This window comes from Oncorhynchus gorbuscha, linkage group LG03 (assembly GCF_021184085.1).
Source record: "Oncorhynchus gorbuscha isolate QuinsamMale2020 ecotype Even-year linkage group LG03, OgorEven_v1.0, whole genome shotgun sequence".
Taxonomy (NCBI): Eukaryota; Metazoa; Chordata; class Actinopteri; order Salmoniformes; family Salmonidae; genus Oncorhynchus; species Oncorhynchus gorbuscha.
In genome coordinates this window covers 51,964,707-51,983,441 of record NC_060175.1, presented here as the reverse complement: position 1 = coordinate 51,983,441, position 18,735 = coordinate 51,964,707, and the positions used below count along the sequence as shown (strand labels likewise).

General features: G+C 47.9%; 1 protein-coding gene across 3 annotated transcripts in view; it reads left to right on the top strand.

Moving 5' to 3' along the window:
• Positions 1-18,735, top strand: part of LOC124031520 (ras association domain-containing protein 5-like) — a 58,081-nt gene that overhangs the window by 12,258 nt on the left and 27,088 nt on the right. The window contains exon 1 of one of the 3 annotated variants that reach the window (XM_046342855.1): positions 6,359-7,141. The exons of the other annotated variants lie outside the window; for them this stretch is intronic. Within the exon in view, the coding sequence (XP_046198811.1) occupies positions 6,856-7,141 (286 nt within the window). The 5' untranslated portion in view covers positions 6,359-6,855. Of the gene's footprint in view, positions 1-6,358; positions 7,142-18,735 lie in introns of those variants that run through there. 3 annotated transcript variants of the gene reach the window in all.

The window sequence follows — 18,735 nt, the reverse complement described above, 5'->3', positions numbered from 1 at the left end:
ACACACACACACACACACACACACACACACACACACACACACACACACACACACACACACACACACACACACACACACACACACACACACACACTTTAAAACCCCTATGCTCCTTTGAGACCTTTCTTTCAAAGTCCCAGAAGATTGCTTTATTTATTTATTTATTAAGGTCAAATACAAACATACACATAGGAACAACTTACAGACGCACAAACAACGACGACATCTCCTCTGCCCAGGCCTGCATGCTCACATCTCCATCCCTAGGGCCTGCATTATTGTTTGCCTTAGATTGTACCAATGTGTTTATCTCGGTCGCCCATGCTGTGTAACGTCGTTCTTCGTTTGTAGAAAGAGAGTCGGACCGAAATGCAGCGTGGTGGTTACTCATGACTTTAATAGGAAAAAGTGACACATGAAATAACTATACAAATACAAAAACAACAAACGGAAAGTGAAACCTAATTACAGCCTATCTGGTGAAACTACACAGAGACAGGAACAATCACCCACGAAATACAAAGCGAAACCCAGGCTACCTAAATATGGTTCCCAATCAGAGACAACGAGGATCACCTGACTCTGATTGAGAACCGCCTCAGGCAGCCAAGCCCATACAACACCCCTACTCAGCCGCAATCCCAATGACTACAAAAAAAACCAATACGAAATACAACAAAAACCCATGTCACACCCTGGCCTAAACAAATAATTAAAGAACACAAAATACTAAGACCAAGGCGTGACATGCTGTTTCAATATTTAAATCATTCGATTTTTCTATTGTGTTAATGATGGAGGATTGATTGATTTCCAAATGTTTTATATACGTTTTATTCAAGATGAGAGATGAGAAGAGACTAGTCCATCCCATCGGGTATTTCTCTGCACCTCCAATTTGTCATGTCTTGAAATATTTGGACAGACGAATTCAAAGTCATTTTTACATTGTAATACTTCTGTCAGCCAACTTTCTAGTTCCGCCCATAACTTTTGGACTTTATAGAATTCCCCAGAAAGCATGGATTATTGAATCATTCTTAGTTTTACACTTAAGACATGACCTGTACATTGGAGGGCCTTGGTGTAACATAGCCAACAGGTGAAGGGGCTGCCTACTAAATTACCTGTTGGGGCCGGCAAAAAATGGCAGTGTGGAAGATCAGGAAATATGAGATGCAGGGGGCGGGGTGTACTGACCCCAGAGCTCTACTGACCCCAGAGCTGCGCTGACCCCAGAGCTGTGCTGACCCCAGATCTCTACTGACCCCAGAGCTCTACTGACCCCAGAGCTCTACTGACCCCAGAGCTGCGCTGACCCCAGAGCTGCGCTGACCCCAGAGCTGTGCTGCTTGTGGCTGGTGCGGGCTCCGCTCACACTGGACCATGTAATATAGGGTGTGGGCGTCAGGGGGGTGCTATGTACAGTGGACGAGAAGGGGGGCTTGGTTCTAACTTTCTAGGTCCGTTAAAATGAAGTGAAGTTTGTGCTATTAATTCTGTAACTATTTGGGATTTATTGACACCGTTTTCCATCCATTTCTATAGCGGACCCTTGTGCAAAACTGAGTCAAAAGTATTTTTTTAAATCAACCAAGCATGAGAAGACTTTGCTTTTGTTTTGCTTGTCAAATAGGTTGTCAATTTGTCAGTTAGGTTGTACAGGGTGAATACGTGGTCTGTCGTACGGTAATTTGGTAAAAAGACAATTTTGGTATTTGCTCAGAACATTATTTTCACTGTGGTGTAGAAGTTGTTTATGGTAATGCCGGGGATTTTCCCAAGGTTGCTGTTGAGTCATATCCCACTGTAGTTATTGGGGTCGAATTTGCCTCCTTTTTTTGTGAATTGGGGTTATTAGTCCATGGTTCCAAATATTGGGAAAATGCCACAGCTACGGATGATGTTAAAGAGTTTAAGTGTAACCAATTTGCGGTCTGGATATTTTATAATTTAATTTATCAAAACCACAGGCCTTTTTGGGTTGGAGGGGTTTGTAGTATGTTCTGTAGTTTAATTGGATAATTGGATAATCCAGTGGGATCCGGTAGTCTTTAAAAGCTGATTCTAAGATTTGTAATTGATCATGCATATGTTTTTGCTGTTTGTTCTTTGTTATAGGGCCAAAAATATTGGAGAAGTGGATTTGGGTTAATGTCTCTTCATGTTGTTGTTTGTTAAATAAGTTCAAATTTTCCCAGAAGTGGTTAGATTCTACGGAATCTTTAATTACATTGAGCTGGTTTCTGACGTGCTGTTCCTTTTTCTTTAGTGTATTTCTATGCTGTTTTAGTGTTTCACCATAGTGAAGGCGTAGGCTCAGGTTTTCTTTGTCTCTGTGAATAGGTTTCTCAATGTTTTTCTTAGGTTTTTGCATTATTCTTCTTCCATCTTCTCTCTGCTTTCTCTCCTGTTCTCTCTCTGCTTTCTCTCCTGTTCTCTCTCTGCTTTCTCTCCTGTTCTCTCTCTGCTTTCTCTCCTGTTCTCTCTCTGCTTTCTCTCCTGTTCTCTCTCTGCTTTCTCTCCTGTTCTCTCTCTGCTTTCTCTCCTGTTCTCTCTCTGCTTTCTCTCCTGTTCTCTCTCTGCTTTCTCTCCTGTTCTCTCTCTGCTTTCTCTCCTGTTCTCTCTCTGCTTTCTCTCCTGTTCTCTCTCTGCTTTCTCTCCTGTTCTCTCTCTGCTTTCTCTCCTGTTCTCTCTCTGCTTTCTCTCCTGTTCTCTCTCTGCTTTTTCTCCTGTTCTCTCACTCTCTCTCTCTCTCTCTCTCTCTCTCTCTCTCTCTCTCTCTCTCTCTCTCTCTCTCCTGTTCTCTCTCTCTCTCCTGTTCTCTCTCTCTCTCCTGTTCTCTATCTCTCCTGTTCTCTATCTCTCCAGGGAGGCAGGCAGGCAGGTGTGGGGTCGGCCTCTGGTCACTGCTCCCACAGGAAAAGATATGAAGTGACACTGCCACTGATAACGCAGCATGCAGGTTGACAAGCAGGGGACATTTGAGCAGAAACAACCATGAATTAGTTAAATACAGAACGAAAACTGAAAGCAGAAAAAATAGGAGATCAACCGCCCTTCTCGTGCAGTGGGCCTGTTTATTTTGGCCTGTAGCGATGTGTGTCACTGTTGCATTAGGCCTTACAAAGCTCTCTCCGTTGGTACCTAATCACCTTCTATACTCTACATATTCCCTTCCTATGCCCTCCCTACAATATAACCTCTGTCCTCCCCTACACTTCATATACCATGTCCCTTTCCTATGCTCCCTACCCTAAACCCTATGCCCTCCCCCATCTCCTACACAGTGCTGGCCTTGTCCTCAGCAGCAGCCATGGTAGTATGACTGGGTGTTTCTTTCTCAAAGCTCCTTGGACTCCAGCAGAGGAAGTAGAGTGTGTTAATATCTCTTAGCTTCCTGTACTAACATACCACTGCCACCAGCATAGCTACGGATGTCTAACATAACCCCTCCTGACCACGCTAGTGTCATCTGAGCAGAGAGTTCAACATTGGGCCAGCCAGGCAGGAAGATATTTTTTTAAAGTGTGTGAAGGTTGGTTGTATGTGTCCGTCATAGAGAAGTTGCTGCCTCTGAGCTTTCAATTCACCCCTTCATGATTTCATTTTTTTTCTCTTCGTTTTATTTAGCCATTATTTAACTAGGCCAGTCAGTTAAGAACATATTCTTATTTTACAATGACAGCCTACCCCGGCCAAACCCTCCCCTAACCCAGACGACAGTGTGCCAATTGTGTGCCAACCTATGGGACTCCCGATCACGGCCGGTTGTGATACAGCCCAGGATCGAACCAGGGTCTGTAGTGACGCCTCTAGCACTGAGATGCAGTGCTTTAGACCGCTGCACCACTCGGGAGCCCCATAAAATGATGAGTGTATGGCATGCATGGTTAGGGTTGAGCCAGGGTGTGGACATGGAGCTAGTGTTAGGGTTAGGGTTGAGCCAGGGTAGACATGGAGCTAGTGTTAGGGTTGAGCAGGGTAGACATGGAGCTAGTGTTAGGGTTATGGGTTAGGGTTAGGGTTGGGCCAGGGTGTGGACATGGAGCTAGTGTTAGGGTTATGGCTAGTGTTAGGGTTAGGGTTGAGCCAGGGTGGACATGGAGCTAGGGTTAGGGTTAGGGTTATGGCTAGGGTTAGAGTTAGGGTTAGGGTTGAGCCAGGGTGTGGACGGAGCTAGTGTTAGGGTTAGGGTTATGGCTAGGGTTAGGGTTAGGGTTGAGCCAGGGTGGACATGGAGCTAGGGTTAGGGTTAGGGTTGAGCCAGGGTGGACATGAAACTAGGGTTAGTGTTGAGCCAGGGTGGACATGGAGCTAGGGTTAGAGTTAGGGTTGAGCCAGGGTGGACATGGAGCTAGGGTTAGGGTTAGGGTTATGGCTAGGGTTAGGGTTAGGGTTGAGCCAGGGTGGACATGGAGCTAGGGTTAGAGTTAGGGTTGAGCCAGGGTGGACATGGAGCTAGGGTTAGAGTTAGGGTTGAGCCAGGGTGGACATGGAGCTAGGGTTAGGGTTAGGGTTGAGCCAGGGTGAACATGGAGCTAGGGTTAGAGTTAGGGTTGAGCCAGGGTGGACATGGAGCTAGGGTTAGAGTTAGGGTTGAGCCAGGGTGGACATGGAGCTAGGGTTAGGGTTAGGGATGAGCCAGGGTGGACATGGAGCTAGGGTTAGGGTTGAGCCAGGGTGGACATGGAGCTAGGGTTAGGGTTAGGGTTGAGCCAGGGTGGACATGGAGCTAGGGTTAGAGTTAGGGTTGAGCCAGGGTGGATATGGAGCTAGGGTTAGAGTTAGGGTTGAGCCAGGGTGGACATGGAGCTATGGTTAGAGTTAGGGTTGAGCCAGGGTGGACATGGAGCTAGGGTTAGAGTTAGGGTTGAGCTAGGTTGGACATGGAGCTAGGGTTAGGGTTAGGGATGAGCCAGGGTGGACATGGAGCTAGGGTTCGGGTTAGGGTTGAGCCAGGGTGGACATGGAGCTAGGGTTAGGGTTAGGGTTGAGCCAGGGTGGACATGGAGCTAGGGTTAGAGTTAGGGTTGAGCCAGGGTGGACATGGAGCTAGGGTTAGAGTTAGGGTTGAGCCAGGGTGGACATGGAGCTAGGGTTAGAGTTAGGGTTGAGCCAGGGTGGACATGGAGCTAGGGTTAGGGTTAAATATAAAACATAAGGAAGTGGTTAAACTGTTATGGCTGCCCGGGGATGCATATCAACAAGTGATATTGTTTTCACGTAAGAGCCTCCTATATCTGTTACTAACGTGTGTGTGTGTGTGTGTGTGTGTGTGTGTGTGTGTGTGTGTGTGTGTGTGTGTGTGTGTGTGTGTGTGTGTGTGTGTGTGTGTGTGTGTGTGTGTGTGTGTGTGTGTGTGTGTGTGTGTGTGTGTTTAGGCTGGCGCAGTTCTCCTGTATGTGTGACAGATCTGTGGGGAGTTTTACTCAGGCTAAATTTAGGGTGCCCTTGACAGGTCCTGGGACTGCTCATCAGAGGTGTGTGTGAACCGCCTTGTCTTAAAGGATGTTAAAGGGAGGAGGAGAGGGCACACAGCAGGCGTTCCAGCTACAGCAGAGACCAGTGCTTAAAGGGATACTGCGGGATTTTGGCAATGAGGCCTTTTATTAGGGTTGGACGGTATCCAGATTTGCATATCGTCACACCATCCTTTTCTCACCCCGGGATTCATGGTATTACCGGTTTAGTACACAAGTGATTCCAAAAGAGGGATGTGCATCTCTATATTAGTGTATAATATAGTTTATTATGTCATATAGGTGTGTGTGTGTGTGTCTGTCTGTGTTTTTTTTAAAATGTTCATTAATGGTGACATTTACATGCAGTGTAAAGAAGTGTGTGATTGATGAGGGCTGGAACATCCTGTGTCTCCAAACTCCTCAGGCTCAGAAGTAGGGCAGCCCTCTCTCTTTTCTCCAGCGCATATTAATAGCCATTAGAGTGTGTATCATATACACCAAGATACGCACGCAGACACACACGTCACAAACACACACACAGCCGGTGCGATGCATGTCATTTACAATAATACGATTTCCCACCATCTCTGTGATGTTTTGTGGTGAATCATTTCAGTTCATCAGGCTATCACACACACACACACACACACACACACACACACACACACACACACACACACACACACACACACACACACACACACACACACACACACACACACACACACACACACACACACACACACACAGAGAGAGAGAGAGGGACATTCATTGGGGCTCTGTCTCTTTAAGCTGTTTGCTGCTGCAGAGTGTGTGGGTGCTGCAGCAGAGGCACTGAGAGAGCGAGAACGAGAGAACCCCGGAGTCCGTCAGCTACAAAACAAGTGAATGAGAGAGAGATATTCCAGTGGAGGGGACAGGAGAAGCGTGAGGGTAGTGGTACGTGTGGGCAGTAAGGAAGCGGTTGGCAGAGGAGGAGGAGGAAGTATAGGCAAGCTGAGGTTTGAGGACTTTGAAGGGTAGAGGTGTGTGTGCGCGAACTAGCGGAGTGGTACGGGAGGAAGGGGTGTTGATCATGAGTGTGTGTATGTGTGAGGTAAGAGCCGTGTAAGTGTGTGTTAGGTGTGTGTGTGTGTACGGGGTGGCAAAGCGAGAGGTGGACGGGGTGCTGGTTCGGAGCGTGGCACAGCTGGGCGAGTGGTGGCGCTGGGATGGCGGGCACTGGGGAGGCTGGCGAGCTGGCAGCCCTCGGACCGACAGGGAGCCCCTCAGCCGCGGGCAGGAGAGGGGCAGAGGGCACACGCCAGGGAGCTCTGTTGGGCTCGGGTACAGGACAGCGCCCGCAGGCTGGTGCCATGCTCCCAGACAGGCACAGGTAGCGCCGTTGGTTATGGGGCGGCGGGTAGAGGAGGGGGAGGCGGGGGAGAGCGGTGAGGGTGTGAGCCAGGTAAGAGCTTCTCAATCCTTGTCTCTGCGTGTGAGGGCTGAGGTGGGTGGTGAAGGAGAGGGGGAGTTGGGGGGTGAGGATGGCGATATGGGCAGTGCGTGTTTCGGTCAGGTGTCCAGGCGTTTGGGCCGGCTGTTACGGCGCCTGCCCAAGTCTCGCTCCTGGAGTGATGGACTTCGGATGCTCCGCAGAACCAGCTCCAATGGATCACTCATCAACTCTTCCTCAGGTATGGAGGGAGGGAGGGATGGAGGGAAAGAGTAAGAGAAGATGGGGGATGGATAGGAGTGTCAAAAAGAGTGGGGAGAAGATGGCAAGATGTGGAAGATGATAGGAGGGGATGACGGAGGATGAGGAGACTGGACAAGCGGTAAGAGCAGAGGAAGAAAAGGATACAGGGGAGAAAAGAGGGAGGCGGTGGGTCTATTGTTACATTGTGTGTCACAGGGGACAGCTCTGCAATGACCATTTTGTATGCTGGTACTCTGAATCTCTCTCTCTCCCCCCCTGTCTATCTCTCTGAATCTCTCTCTCTCTCTCTCCCTCTCCCTCTATTGTGTTGAGTAAATGTGTGGGGATGAATAGATAGAGGGATACAGAAAGAGAGTCATCAACACAGTGGAGCTTCTGGAACTCTTCCCCCAAACAGGGCATAGGGATTATCCACACACTGTTCAGTGAACCGACTCCCCTCCACTGGCAGTGTTCTATCACAGGCCATCCAGGTCATATGCATATTCTGTCTCTGAATGTCAGCCCCTGATAAATGTGTTATATTAAACCTGATCTGTAAACTGATGGGACGATACCATACAACCAGATTATAGACGCCCGCCTGTGGTCTGTTGTGGGAATATGATATTCGAGCTGGCTGTCGTAGGGGCCCAGGAATGGAGTTTTTAGCATCGACCCTCTAGCGCGTGTTTGTTCCACAGAGAAAGGGAGACGACTGACGCAGTTGTGTCGACTGATAAATATAGAAGGCACAAAATGGTAGGAGAAATAACGTAATAAGGAGAGCCAGATCGATAGATTTACACAGGGAAAGAAGGAGAAAAGAGACTGAAGTGTGTGTGTGTGTGCGTCCATGCATTTGTGAGTGTGTGGACCATTTGACTTCAACGGTGGCAGGATAGCCTCGCGGTTGAAGAGCTTTGGGCCAGTTACCGAAAGGTCGCTGGTTCGAATCCCCGAGCTGACTAGGTGAGAAATCTGTCGACGTGGCCTTGAGCAAGGCACTTAACCCTAATTGCTCCTGTAAGTCTCTCTGGATAAGAGCGTCTGCGAAATGACTAACAAGTAAATATGAAAGGGTGTTTTCTTCTAGACCTGTCTGTGTAGGGCTGATAAGGTCCTGCCCAGAACTCATCACTACGCCTGTGTGATGCCACAGCCTCTAGAGACTCCTATATCAATCAGGGCTAGTGGAGAAGTTGAAATAGCTCCGTTTAAAAGCAGTTTAAATAGCCTAAAGAGCTCCTTCATATTCCACAGTTCCTTTTCTACTTAATCGTAGATCATTGCATCAAAACATGGAATTATCTGAAATGAGTCTTTATTACTGGCTGACTTCTCTTCTAGCTGTCATTGACATGATTCTGTGTAGCAGGGCTTCTGTGTTGACCTAACTAACTGACCAAGATGGCAGATGGAATCCCTGTCATCTTCTGGCCCCACCTCCCCTGCTGTCCCCCACTCTGCTTTACAAATAGAACTGTTGACTTGCTGCTTCTGTTGTCTCTGGTGTCCTCCTGTCTAAGGGCCCCAGGGGCCAGATGTTTACTTTCTCAGGAAAACCTCCTGGCCTCCAGTCGCTGAGTGTGTTAGTGTGTTTTTCTCATTGGACTGCTGCGTTCCTCTGTCCTGACACACTGGTTATATCTGGTGTGTGTGTGTGTGTGTGTGGCTGTGTGTGTGCACGCGCCATTTCATACCATGAATTCTGTCTGAAAAACATTGATCTGGTATATTTTATTCCTATTGTGTTACTATTGAATTGTTCGTATTAAAAACTGTTTGGCATGGGCTCGTAAGCACGTTGTGTTCCTCACATGTGACAAATGCAATTTCACACACCTTTCATCCATCTCTCACAACATCTCCCTTTCATTGGCTATCTCTAGTTCTCTCAAAATCTGCCCCCTGTGTGTGATTTGGCTAGCTGCGTTTTCAGGGGGTCTCTCTGCTGTGTGTGATGTCAGCTGTAGACAAGCACACAGATGCGTTCGACATGTGTGTTCTGTTAGATAATGTCCTGGCCTTCTCTCCTCTGTTGCCTGGGAGACGGGGACAGTTCTGTGTTTTGGTTTGGCCTCCTGTGGGAGCTGTAGCCTGTAAGAACTGAGGAAGGAAGGAGTGGTAGAGAGATTCAGATTGGTGTTACTGTATCCAGCAGGGACCAAACACACACACACACCGGAGCTTCAGAGGGGGATAGCAGGCCATTTTGGTTAAGCTTAAGGGTTTGTTGACTTTGGCTGGTATAGGCGGGTCAGAGCACGAGCTGTTTATTCAGGCTTTATCCAGGCTGGGTGAGCGGCTGGTGGGCACAGATGTATGTATGAGAGATAGAGAGAGACGGGAACAGGGAAGTGTCCGTGATGGAAGAGAGGTGTGGAGGACTGTAGCAGTGCTACCACAGAGGGACATAGCTGGTCTCAAGGTTACAGTCTCTGGCACCAGAAAAGTCTGCTGACGGAGGTGAATCTGAGAGAAAAGGAGGGGGGGAGATATACAGAACAGAGTAGGAGCGAGAGAGAGAGAGAGAGAGGGGTGTCAGCATAAAAGGTCCTGGCAACTGTCTCACACACACACACACACACACACACACACACACACACACACACACACACACACACACACACACACACACACACACACACACACACACACACACACACACACACACACACACACACACACACACACACACACACACACACACACACAGAGAGATCAGTGTTTCCCCTCTTTCGTAAAAGCCCCCCTGAGTTCCAGGTACTGCAGGGGGATTCTCCAGCTCTGACCACAGCACGGCTCAGGGAAGCACCACACCGCTCCATAGTGTTCTGTCCCTATAGGGGAAGGGCTTCTGCAGAACCCAAAAGGAACGAGAGGGATAGAGGGCAAGGAAGACAAGTAAGAGAGAGCGAGAGAGGTTATACGAGTTGTGCTGGGGAAAGTCCAGTTTTTTTCAGCAGTGCCTGTAGGGGAAGTGAGGTTCAGTACAGTAATGCCACAGTGCGGTGTGGCTCTGTAAGGGAAGTGACTCTTTCGACAGAGGGCTTGTTTGACAAGGAGGAGATTCCTTATGCTGGCTGGGGGAGTTTAGAGCCCAGGGCTCTGGGAGAATGACTGTGTGGAGTTTAGAGCCCAGAGCCTCTGGGAGGATGACTGTGTGGAGTTTAGAGCCCAGAGCCTCTGGGAGAATGACTGTGTGGAGTTTAGAGCCCAGAGCCTCTGGGAGAATGACTGTGTGGAGTTTAGAGCCCAGAGCCTCTGGGAGAATGACTGTGTGGAGTTTAGAGCCCAGAGCCTCTGGGAGAATGACTGTGTGGAGTTTAGAGCCCAGAGCCTCTGGGAGAATGACTGTGTGGAGTTTCAAAGTTTATTCACCACGTACACGGGATACAACAGGTGTAGTAATACGAGACAGTGAAATTCTTACCTTTTTAAAATTCTTAGCTCGTTCCCAACAATGCGGTGATAAGAATAACGGGAAATAGAATAAAAATGAAATGTAAGAATAAAAACGACACAAGAACTAAAGAGAGTTAAAGAACACAAGAATCCAGGTTGATACAGATTAGGTCCAGTACTTTATTCAATGTGCAGGGTTACTGGAGCTGTTGAGGTGGGTTTATACATAAAAAGTGACTGCTAGCAGGAAATCCATATCCAGTTGAAGTCGGACGTTTACATACACTTTGGTTGGAGACATTAAAACTCGTTTTTCAACCACTCCACACATTTCTTGTTAACAACCTATAGTTTTGGCAAGTCGGTTAGGACATCTACTTTGTGCATGACACAAGTCATTTTGACCAACAATTGTTTACAGACAGATTATTTCCCTTATAATTCACTGTATCACAATTCCAATGGGTCAGAAGTTTACATATACTAAGTTGACAATGCCTTTAAACAGCTTGGGAAATTCCAGAAAATGATGTCATGGCTTTAGAAGCTTCTGATAGGCTAATTGATGTCAATTAGAGATGAACCCTGTGGATGTATTTCAAGGCCAACCTTCAAACTCAGTGCCTCTTTGCTTGACATCATGGGAAAATCAAAAGAAATCAGCCAAGACCTACAAAAAAAATTGTAGACCTCCACAAGTCTGGTTCATCCTTGCGAGCAATTTCCAAATGCCTGAAGGTACCATGTTAATCTGTGCAAACAATAGTACACAAGTATAAACACCATGGGACCGTGCAGCCGTCATACCGCTCAGGAAGCAGACGTGTTCTGTCTCCTAGAGATGAACGTACTTTGGTGCGAAAAGTGCAAATCCCAGAACAACAGCAAAGGACCTTGTGAAGATGCTGGAGGAAACGAGTACAACGGTATCTATACCCACAGTAAAACATATATTGAAGCAACATCTCAAGACATCAGTCAGGAAGTTAAAGCTTGGTCGCAAATGGGTCTTCCAAATGGACAATGACGCCAAGCATACTTCCAAAGTTGTGGCAAAATGACTTAAGGACAACAAAGACAAGGTATTGGAGTGGCCATCACAAAGCCCTGACCTCGATCCTATAGAAAATGTGTGGTGCAGAACTGAAAAATGCATGTGTGAGCAAGGAGGCCTACAAACCTGACTCAGTTACATGAGCCCTGTCAGGGGGAATGGGCCAAAATTATTGTGGGAAGGCTGTGGAAGGCTACCCGAAACGTTGGACCCAAGTTAAACAATTTAAAGGCAATGCGACCAAATGCTAATTGAGTGGATGTAAACTTCTGACCCACTGGGAATGTGGTGAAAGAAATAAAAGCTGAAATAAATAATTCTCTCTACTATTGTTCTGACATTTCACATTCTTAAAATAAAGTGGGGATCCTAACTGACCTGAGACAGGTAATTTTTATGAGGATTAAATGTCAGGAATTGTGAAACTGATTTTAAATGGTTGTGTCTGAGTGGGTAGAGACCTGCTCAGACAGACCTCGTCCCTTGTGTTCATACAGGCACAGATCATTCTTTTTAGGTGGTTCACACAGTTTACGGAGGAACCGGTCAGCATTCCTGAAAGTGTTGCACACACACAGATACAGACACACACAGTTAGCATTCCTAAGAGCTCACACACACTATGCCCATCCCCAGATAGCAGCAGATACACAGTTTCACACGTTAATGAAGACCTCAAAACTGTAATTCATCAGTATCATTAACCTGAAGTGTGTGTGTGTGTGTGTGTGTGTGTGTGTGTGTGTGTGTGTGTGTGTGTGTGTGTGTGTGTGTGTGTGTGTGTGTGTGTGTGTGTGTGTGTGTGTGTGTGTGTGTGTGTGTGTGTGTGTGTGTGTGTGTGTGTGTGTGTGTGTGTGTGTGTGTGTGTGTGGCAGGTAACCTAGTGGCTCAGAGCGTTGGGCCAGTAACCGAAAGGTGTGTGTGTATGTTTCTTTGGTGACTGTTGGCCCAACAGCTCTTAATACCCCTAGTTTTCCGTCACGGATGAGGGAATGTTTACTCTTTCAGAGGAAAGGAAAGTAGAAGAGTGCTGACTCTCTCTCTCTCTTTATCCTCTGTCGTTTCAGTTTGATGGCTTTTCCCTGAGGGGATTTCCAACTGTCACTGTCTCTACTGTAGAGAGCGTTTGGAAGCTCTGGCTTTGAGGTTTGATTCTTTTGATTAGATATGGGTGTTTTCAGGTAAATCCTGTGAGAAAATGGAATCCCCTGCTTGAGAGAGAGAGATTTGTCCTCATTGTAGACAGATGACATCGACCACACTATAATAATAATATATATGCCATTTAGCAGACGCTTTTATCCAAAGCGACTTACAGTCATGTGTGCATACATTCTACGTATGGGTGGTCCCGGGAATTGAACCCACTACCCTGGCGTTACAAGCGCCATGCTCTACCAACTGAGCTACAGAAGGACCACCTCTGCACCCACTGCTGTTTCTCTCTCTTTCTCATCTCTTCCTCTCTCCTATGCCATAGATTTTTCCCCTGCGTCTAGTTTTGTGAGACAATGCTCAAGGAGCCGGAAAATCTCAGCTCATCCCTGCGTCTGTAACCCGAGACGCCCTGTGTGTGTGTGACCAAGGCTGGGCCAGGCGATAGGGAGAGGGGGGAGGAAGGGATGGGGGTGTTTGATGGCCAGGGGAGGGTACAGATAGTCTGCATCCTGCCCAGATTAGTAGGAGGGCAGACTGAGACGTGGGACAGACAGACAGACAGACGGCTGGGTGATGGTGGCAGTAGGAACATATGTTTACTGTGCTCCTCTGGGTAGGGGGTAGTCTCTTTTCCAGCAAGCAATACTGTAGGGTAGAATAGGGGGGGATAGGGGGAGTAAATTAACAAAGGTTATAGGATTCGTAAAGGAGGTCATAGGGGTGGGAGTTGAATTTCTAGGGGTACGTGGGTAGAGGGAAGGCGGCGAGGAGAGAGGGTGGTACGGTTAACTCAGTGTGGTTACAGCGGCAGAGGGGTTTAGACAGTAAAGACCCTAATACTGATGGGGTGTAGGGAGTTTTACTCACTAATAGTCCTAATGTGTGTTCTGGGGGACCTCATGGGGTCTTCGGGGGGCTTTGAGTTCTCTAATCCACTCTGAGCCTGTTTGGGCCAGTTAATTGCATCCCCCTCGGTGCTGTAGAGACACAGAGGCTGTCACGTTCATCTGCCTTCAGCCCTGTTCTGCTGTGTTCTTCTTCTTCAGCCTGGAGTTATGAGAGTGTCTTTATTCTCTTCTTAATGTGGCTTAGTCTGCGCTCACAGCTAATCTTTTCAGGGTGCGACGCTTCATCAACATGCGAGGGTGTGTGTGTGTGTGCAGAGTGAATACAGTAAGTGTGACCAATATCAGACGACATTATCCGTCCCCTGTTGACAGCAGTGTATCAGAGGCAGGAAGAGGAGGAACAGATAGACGCCCAGGCAGCTCAGGCAGCTCTCTCCATCCCGCTGCGCTCTAAGACTTACGGGGCATCTATCTATCTATCTATCTGTCAGACTGGATCCACCCTCCTGCTCCTCTGTCTCCGAGCCTGTGGACAGGCCAGGGTTGTTCACCTCTTAGCTCTGAGATGGCCGCCTCGCTTCGCGTTCCTAGGAAACTATGCAGTTTTTTGTTTTTTTACGTGTTATTTCTTACATTAGTACCCCAGGTCATCTTAGGTTTCATTACATACAGTCGAGAAGAACTACTGAATATAAGATCAGCGTCAACTCACCATCAGTACGACCAAGAATATGTTTTCCGCGACGCGGATCCTGTGTTCTGCCTTACAAACAGGACAACGGAATGGATCGCATGCAGCGACCCAAGGAAACGACTCCGAAAAAGAGGGAAACGCGGCGGTGTTCTGGTCAGACTCCGAAAAAGGGCACATCGCGCACCACTTCCCAGTATTCTTCTTGCCAATGTCCAGTCTCTCGACAACAAGGTTGATGAAATCCGAGCAAGGGTGGCATTCCAGAGGGACATCAGAGACTGCAACGTTCTTTGCTTTACGGAGACATGGCTTACTGGGAAAACGCTATCCAGGGCGGTGCAGCCAACGGGTTTCTCCACGCATCGCGCCGACAGAAACAAACATCTCTCTGGTAAGAAGAGTGGCGGGGGCGTATGCCTCATGACTAACGGGACATGGTGTGATGAAGGAAACATACAGGAACTCAAGTCCTTCTGTTCACCTGATTTAGAATTCCTCACAATCAAATGTCGACCGCATTATCTTCCAAGAGAATTCTCTTCGATTATAATCACAGCCGTATATATCCCCCCCAAGCAGACACATCGATGGCTCTGAACGAACTTTATTTAACTCTTTGCAAACTGGAAAACATTTATCCGGAGGCTGCATTCATTGTAGCTGGGGATTTTAACAAAGCCAATCTGAAAACAAGACTCCCTAAATTTTATCAGCATATCGATTGCGCAACCAGGGGTGGTAAAACCTTGGATCATTGTTACTCTAACTTCCGCGACGCATATAAGGCCCTGCCCCGCCCCCCTTTCGGGAAAGCTGACCACGACTCCATTTTGCTGATCCCTGCCTACAGGCAGAAATTAAAACAAGAGGCTCCCACGCTGAGGTCTGTCCAACGCTGGTCAGACCAAGCTGACTCTACACTCCAAGACTGCTTCCATCACGTGGACTGGGACATGTTTCGTATTGCGTCAGATGGGAATATTGACGAATACGCTGATTCAGTGTGCGAGTTCATTAGAACGTGCGTCGAAGATGTCGTTCCCATAGCAACGATAAAAACATTCCCTAACCAGAAACCGTGGATTGATGGCAGCATTCGCGTGAAACTGAAAGCGCGAACCACTGCTTTTAATCAGGGCAAGGTGTCTGGCAACATGACTGAATACAAACAGTGCAGCTATTCCCTCCGCAAGGCTATTAAACAAGCTAAGCGTCAGTACAGAGACAAAGTGGAATCTCAATTCAATGGCTCAGACACAAGAGGCATGTGGCAGGGTCTACAGTCAATCACGGACTACAAGATGAAATCCAGCCCAGTCACGGACCAGGATGTCTTGCTCCCAGGCAGACTAAATAACTTTTTTGCCCGCTTTGAGGACAATACAGTGCCACTGACACGGCCTGCAACGGAAACATGCGGTCTCTCCTTCACTGCAGCCGAGGTGAGTAAGACATTTAAACGTGTTAACCCTCGCAAGGCTGCAGGCCCAGACGGCATCCCCAGCCGCGCCCTCAGAGCATGCGCAGACCAGCTGGCCGGTGTGTTTACGGACATATTCAATCAATCCCTATACCAGTCTGCTGTTCCCACATGCTTCAAGAGGGCCACCATTGTTCCTGTTCCCAAGAAAGCTAAGGTAACTGAGCTAAACGACTACCGCCCCGTAGCACTCACTTCCGTCATCATGAAGTGCTTTGAGAGACTAGTCAAGGACCATATCACCTCCACCCTACCTGACACCCTAGACCCACTCCAATTTGCTTACCGCCCAAATAGGTCCACAGACGATGCAATCTCAACCACACTGCACACTGCCCTAACCCACCTGGACAAGAGGAATACATATGTGAGAATGCTGTTCATCGACTACAGCTCGGCATTCAACACCATAGTACCCTCCAAGCTCGTCATCAAGCTCGAGACCCTGGGTCTCGACCCCGCCCTGTGCAACTGGGTACTGGACTTCCTGACGGGCCGCCCCCAGGTGGTGAGGGTAGGCAACAACATCTCCTCCCCGCTGATCCTCAACACGGGGCCCCACAAGGGTGCGTTCTGAGCCCTCTCCTGTACTCCCTGTTCACCCACGACTGCGTGGCCACGCACGCCTCCAACTCAATCATCAAGTTTGCGGACGACACAACAGTGGTAGGCTTGATTACAAACAACGACGAGACGGCCTACAGGGAGGAGGTGAGGGCCCTCGGAGTGTGGTGTCAGGAAAATAACCTCACACTCAACGTCAACAAAACTAAGGAGATGATTGTGGACTTCAGGAAACAGCAGAGGGAACACCCCCCTATCCACATCGATGGAACAGTAGTGGAGAGGGTAGCAAGTTTTAAGTTCCTCGGCATACACATCACAGACAAACTGAATTGGTCCACTCACACTGACAGCGTCGTGAAGAAGGCGCAGCAGCGCCTATTCAACCTCAGGAGGCTGAAGAAATTCGGCTTGTCACCAAAAGCACTCACAAACTTCTACAGATGCACAATCGAGAGCATCCTGGCGGGCTGTATCACCGCCTGGTACGGCAACTGCTCCGCCCTCAACCGTAAGGCTCTCCAGAGGGTAGTGAGGACTGCACAACGCATCACCGGGGGCAAACTACCTGCCCTCCAGGACACCTACACCACCCGTTGTTACAGGAAGGCCATAAAGATCATCAAGGACATCAACCACCCGAACCACTGCCTGTTCACCCCGCTATCATCCAGAAGGCGAGGTCAGTACAGGTGCATCAAAGCTGGGACCGAGAGACTGAAAAACAGCTTCTATCTCAAGGCCATCAGACTGTTAAACAGCCACCACTAACACTGAGTGGCTGCTGCCAACACACTGTCATTGACACTGACCCAACTCCAGCCATTTTAATAATGGGAATTGATGGGAAATGATGTAAATATATCACTAGCCACTTTAAACAATGCTACCTTATATAATGTTACTTACCCTACATTATTCATCTCATATGCATATGTATATACTGTACTCTACATCATCGACTGCATCCTTATGTAACACATGTATCACTAGCCACTTTAACTATGCCACTTTGTTTACTTTGTCTACACACTCATCTCATATGTATATACTGTACTCGATACCATCTACTGTATGCTGCTCTGTACCATCACTCATTCATATATCCTTATGTACATGTTCCTTATCCCCTTACACTGTGTATAAGACAGTAGTTTTGGAATTGTTAGTTAGATTACTTGTTGGTTATCACTGCATTGTCGGAACTAGAAGCACAAGCATTTCGCTACACTCGCATTAACATCTGCTAACCATGTGTATGTGACAAATAAAATTTGATTTGATTTGATTTATAAATCGCATCAACACTCCAACAGACAGGTCTTAACTGATCGTTGTTCTGGGAAGGTGCAGCGCCAGACCCACCCGGGCGGACGAGTCTGACGTGAGTGGGACAGATGGGGTGTCACCTAAACCTGAGGGGCGAGATGTGAAGAGGAGGACAGGATGGGAGCGTCTCCTCCCGAAATGCATTTCCCCTCTCTGAGTGTTTGGTTTGGCCTTCTCTCTCTCTCTGACCTCTAGTTCCATCAACACTGAGAATCTCTTTCCCAGGCACCTCCTATAAGCAAGGCCTCCCAGCCTGTGCCTCCCGCTGACGCGTCAGGCTCCTCCAGAAAGGATATTTTGCCTTGGTTACCGTGCTTCTGTGTAGCTGTCAAAGTGTGTCGCTTCTGACTGTCGACCCTTCTTTTTGTTTTAATGGGAGAGCAAGGCTGTCCCTTTCCCTTCAGAGATCAATCTCTTCCTTTCCTCTGCTCCTTTCCCCCTGACCTCTGATCTACGAACACTCAGCAGTGACATTCTTTTCTATGTGTACTGTTGATTCTGTTCGCGCCACGCACTCTCTCATCTCGATCGGTGAGATTTTAGCTCTTTGGCTCCATCTAGTGACATCTGTCATAGAGTATCACTGTACTGTACTTTAAGGGATAGTTCCCCTCAAAATTAGTGCTGTGTCGAAAGCATACAGAGAGCAGCCTTCTAGGTGGCGCCACGTGAACACGTTTCTCAGGCAGAAGACTGAACACCGGAGCACGTCAGCAGATTTGTCTGACATATGGTGAAAATACACTGGAGACCTGAGTCATCGAATCTATTTAATTGTTTTTCCCGGAGAAAGGATTTGTAAGCGTGTGTTGTCGTAGTTAAATGTTGTTACATGTGTGTTGTATTGGAAAACGTCCCCAGACCTCGACTCATTCCTCTGCTCTGGGAGAGAGGTCTCTGACTGCTGGCTACATGGCTAGTATGTGGTTCTTCAATAGACTCACACACAGAGCAGTGCACTCTGTCAGCATTACAGTACGCCACACAAAGACAAAGGTGATACAAATGGTCAAACCATGAATGAGGGGATTTGATTCAACTGGCCAGGGTTATACTG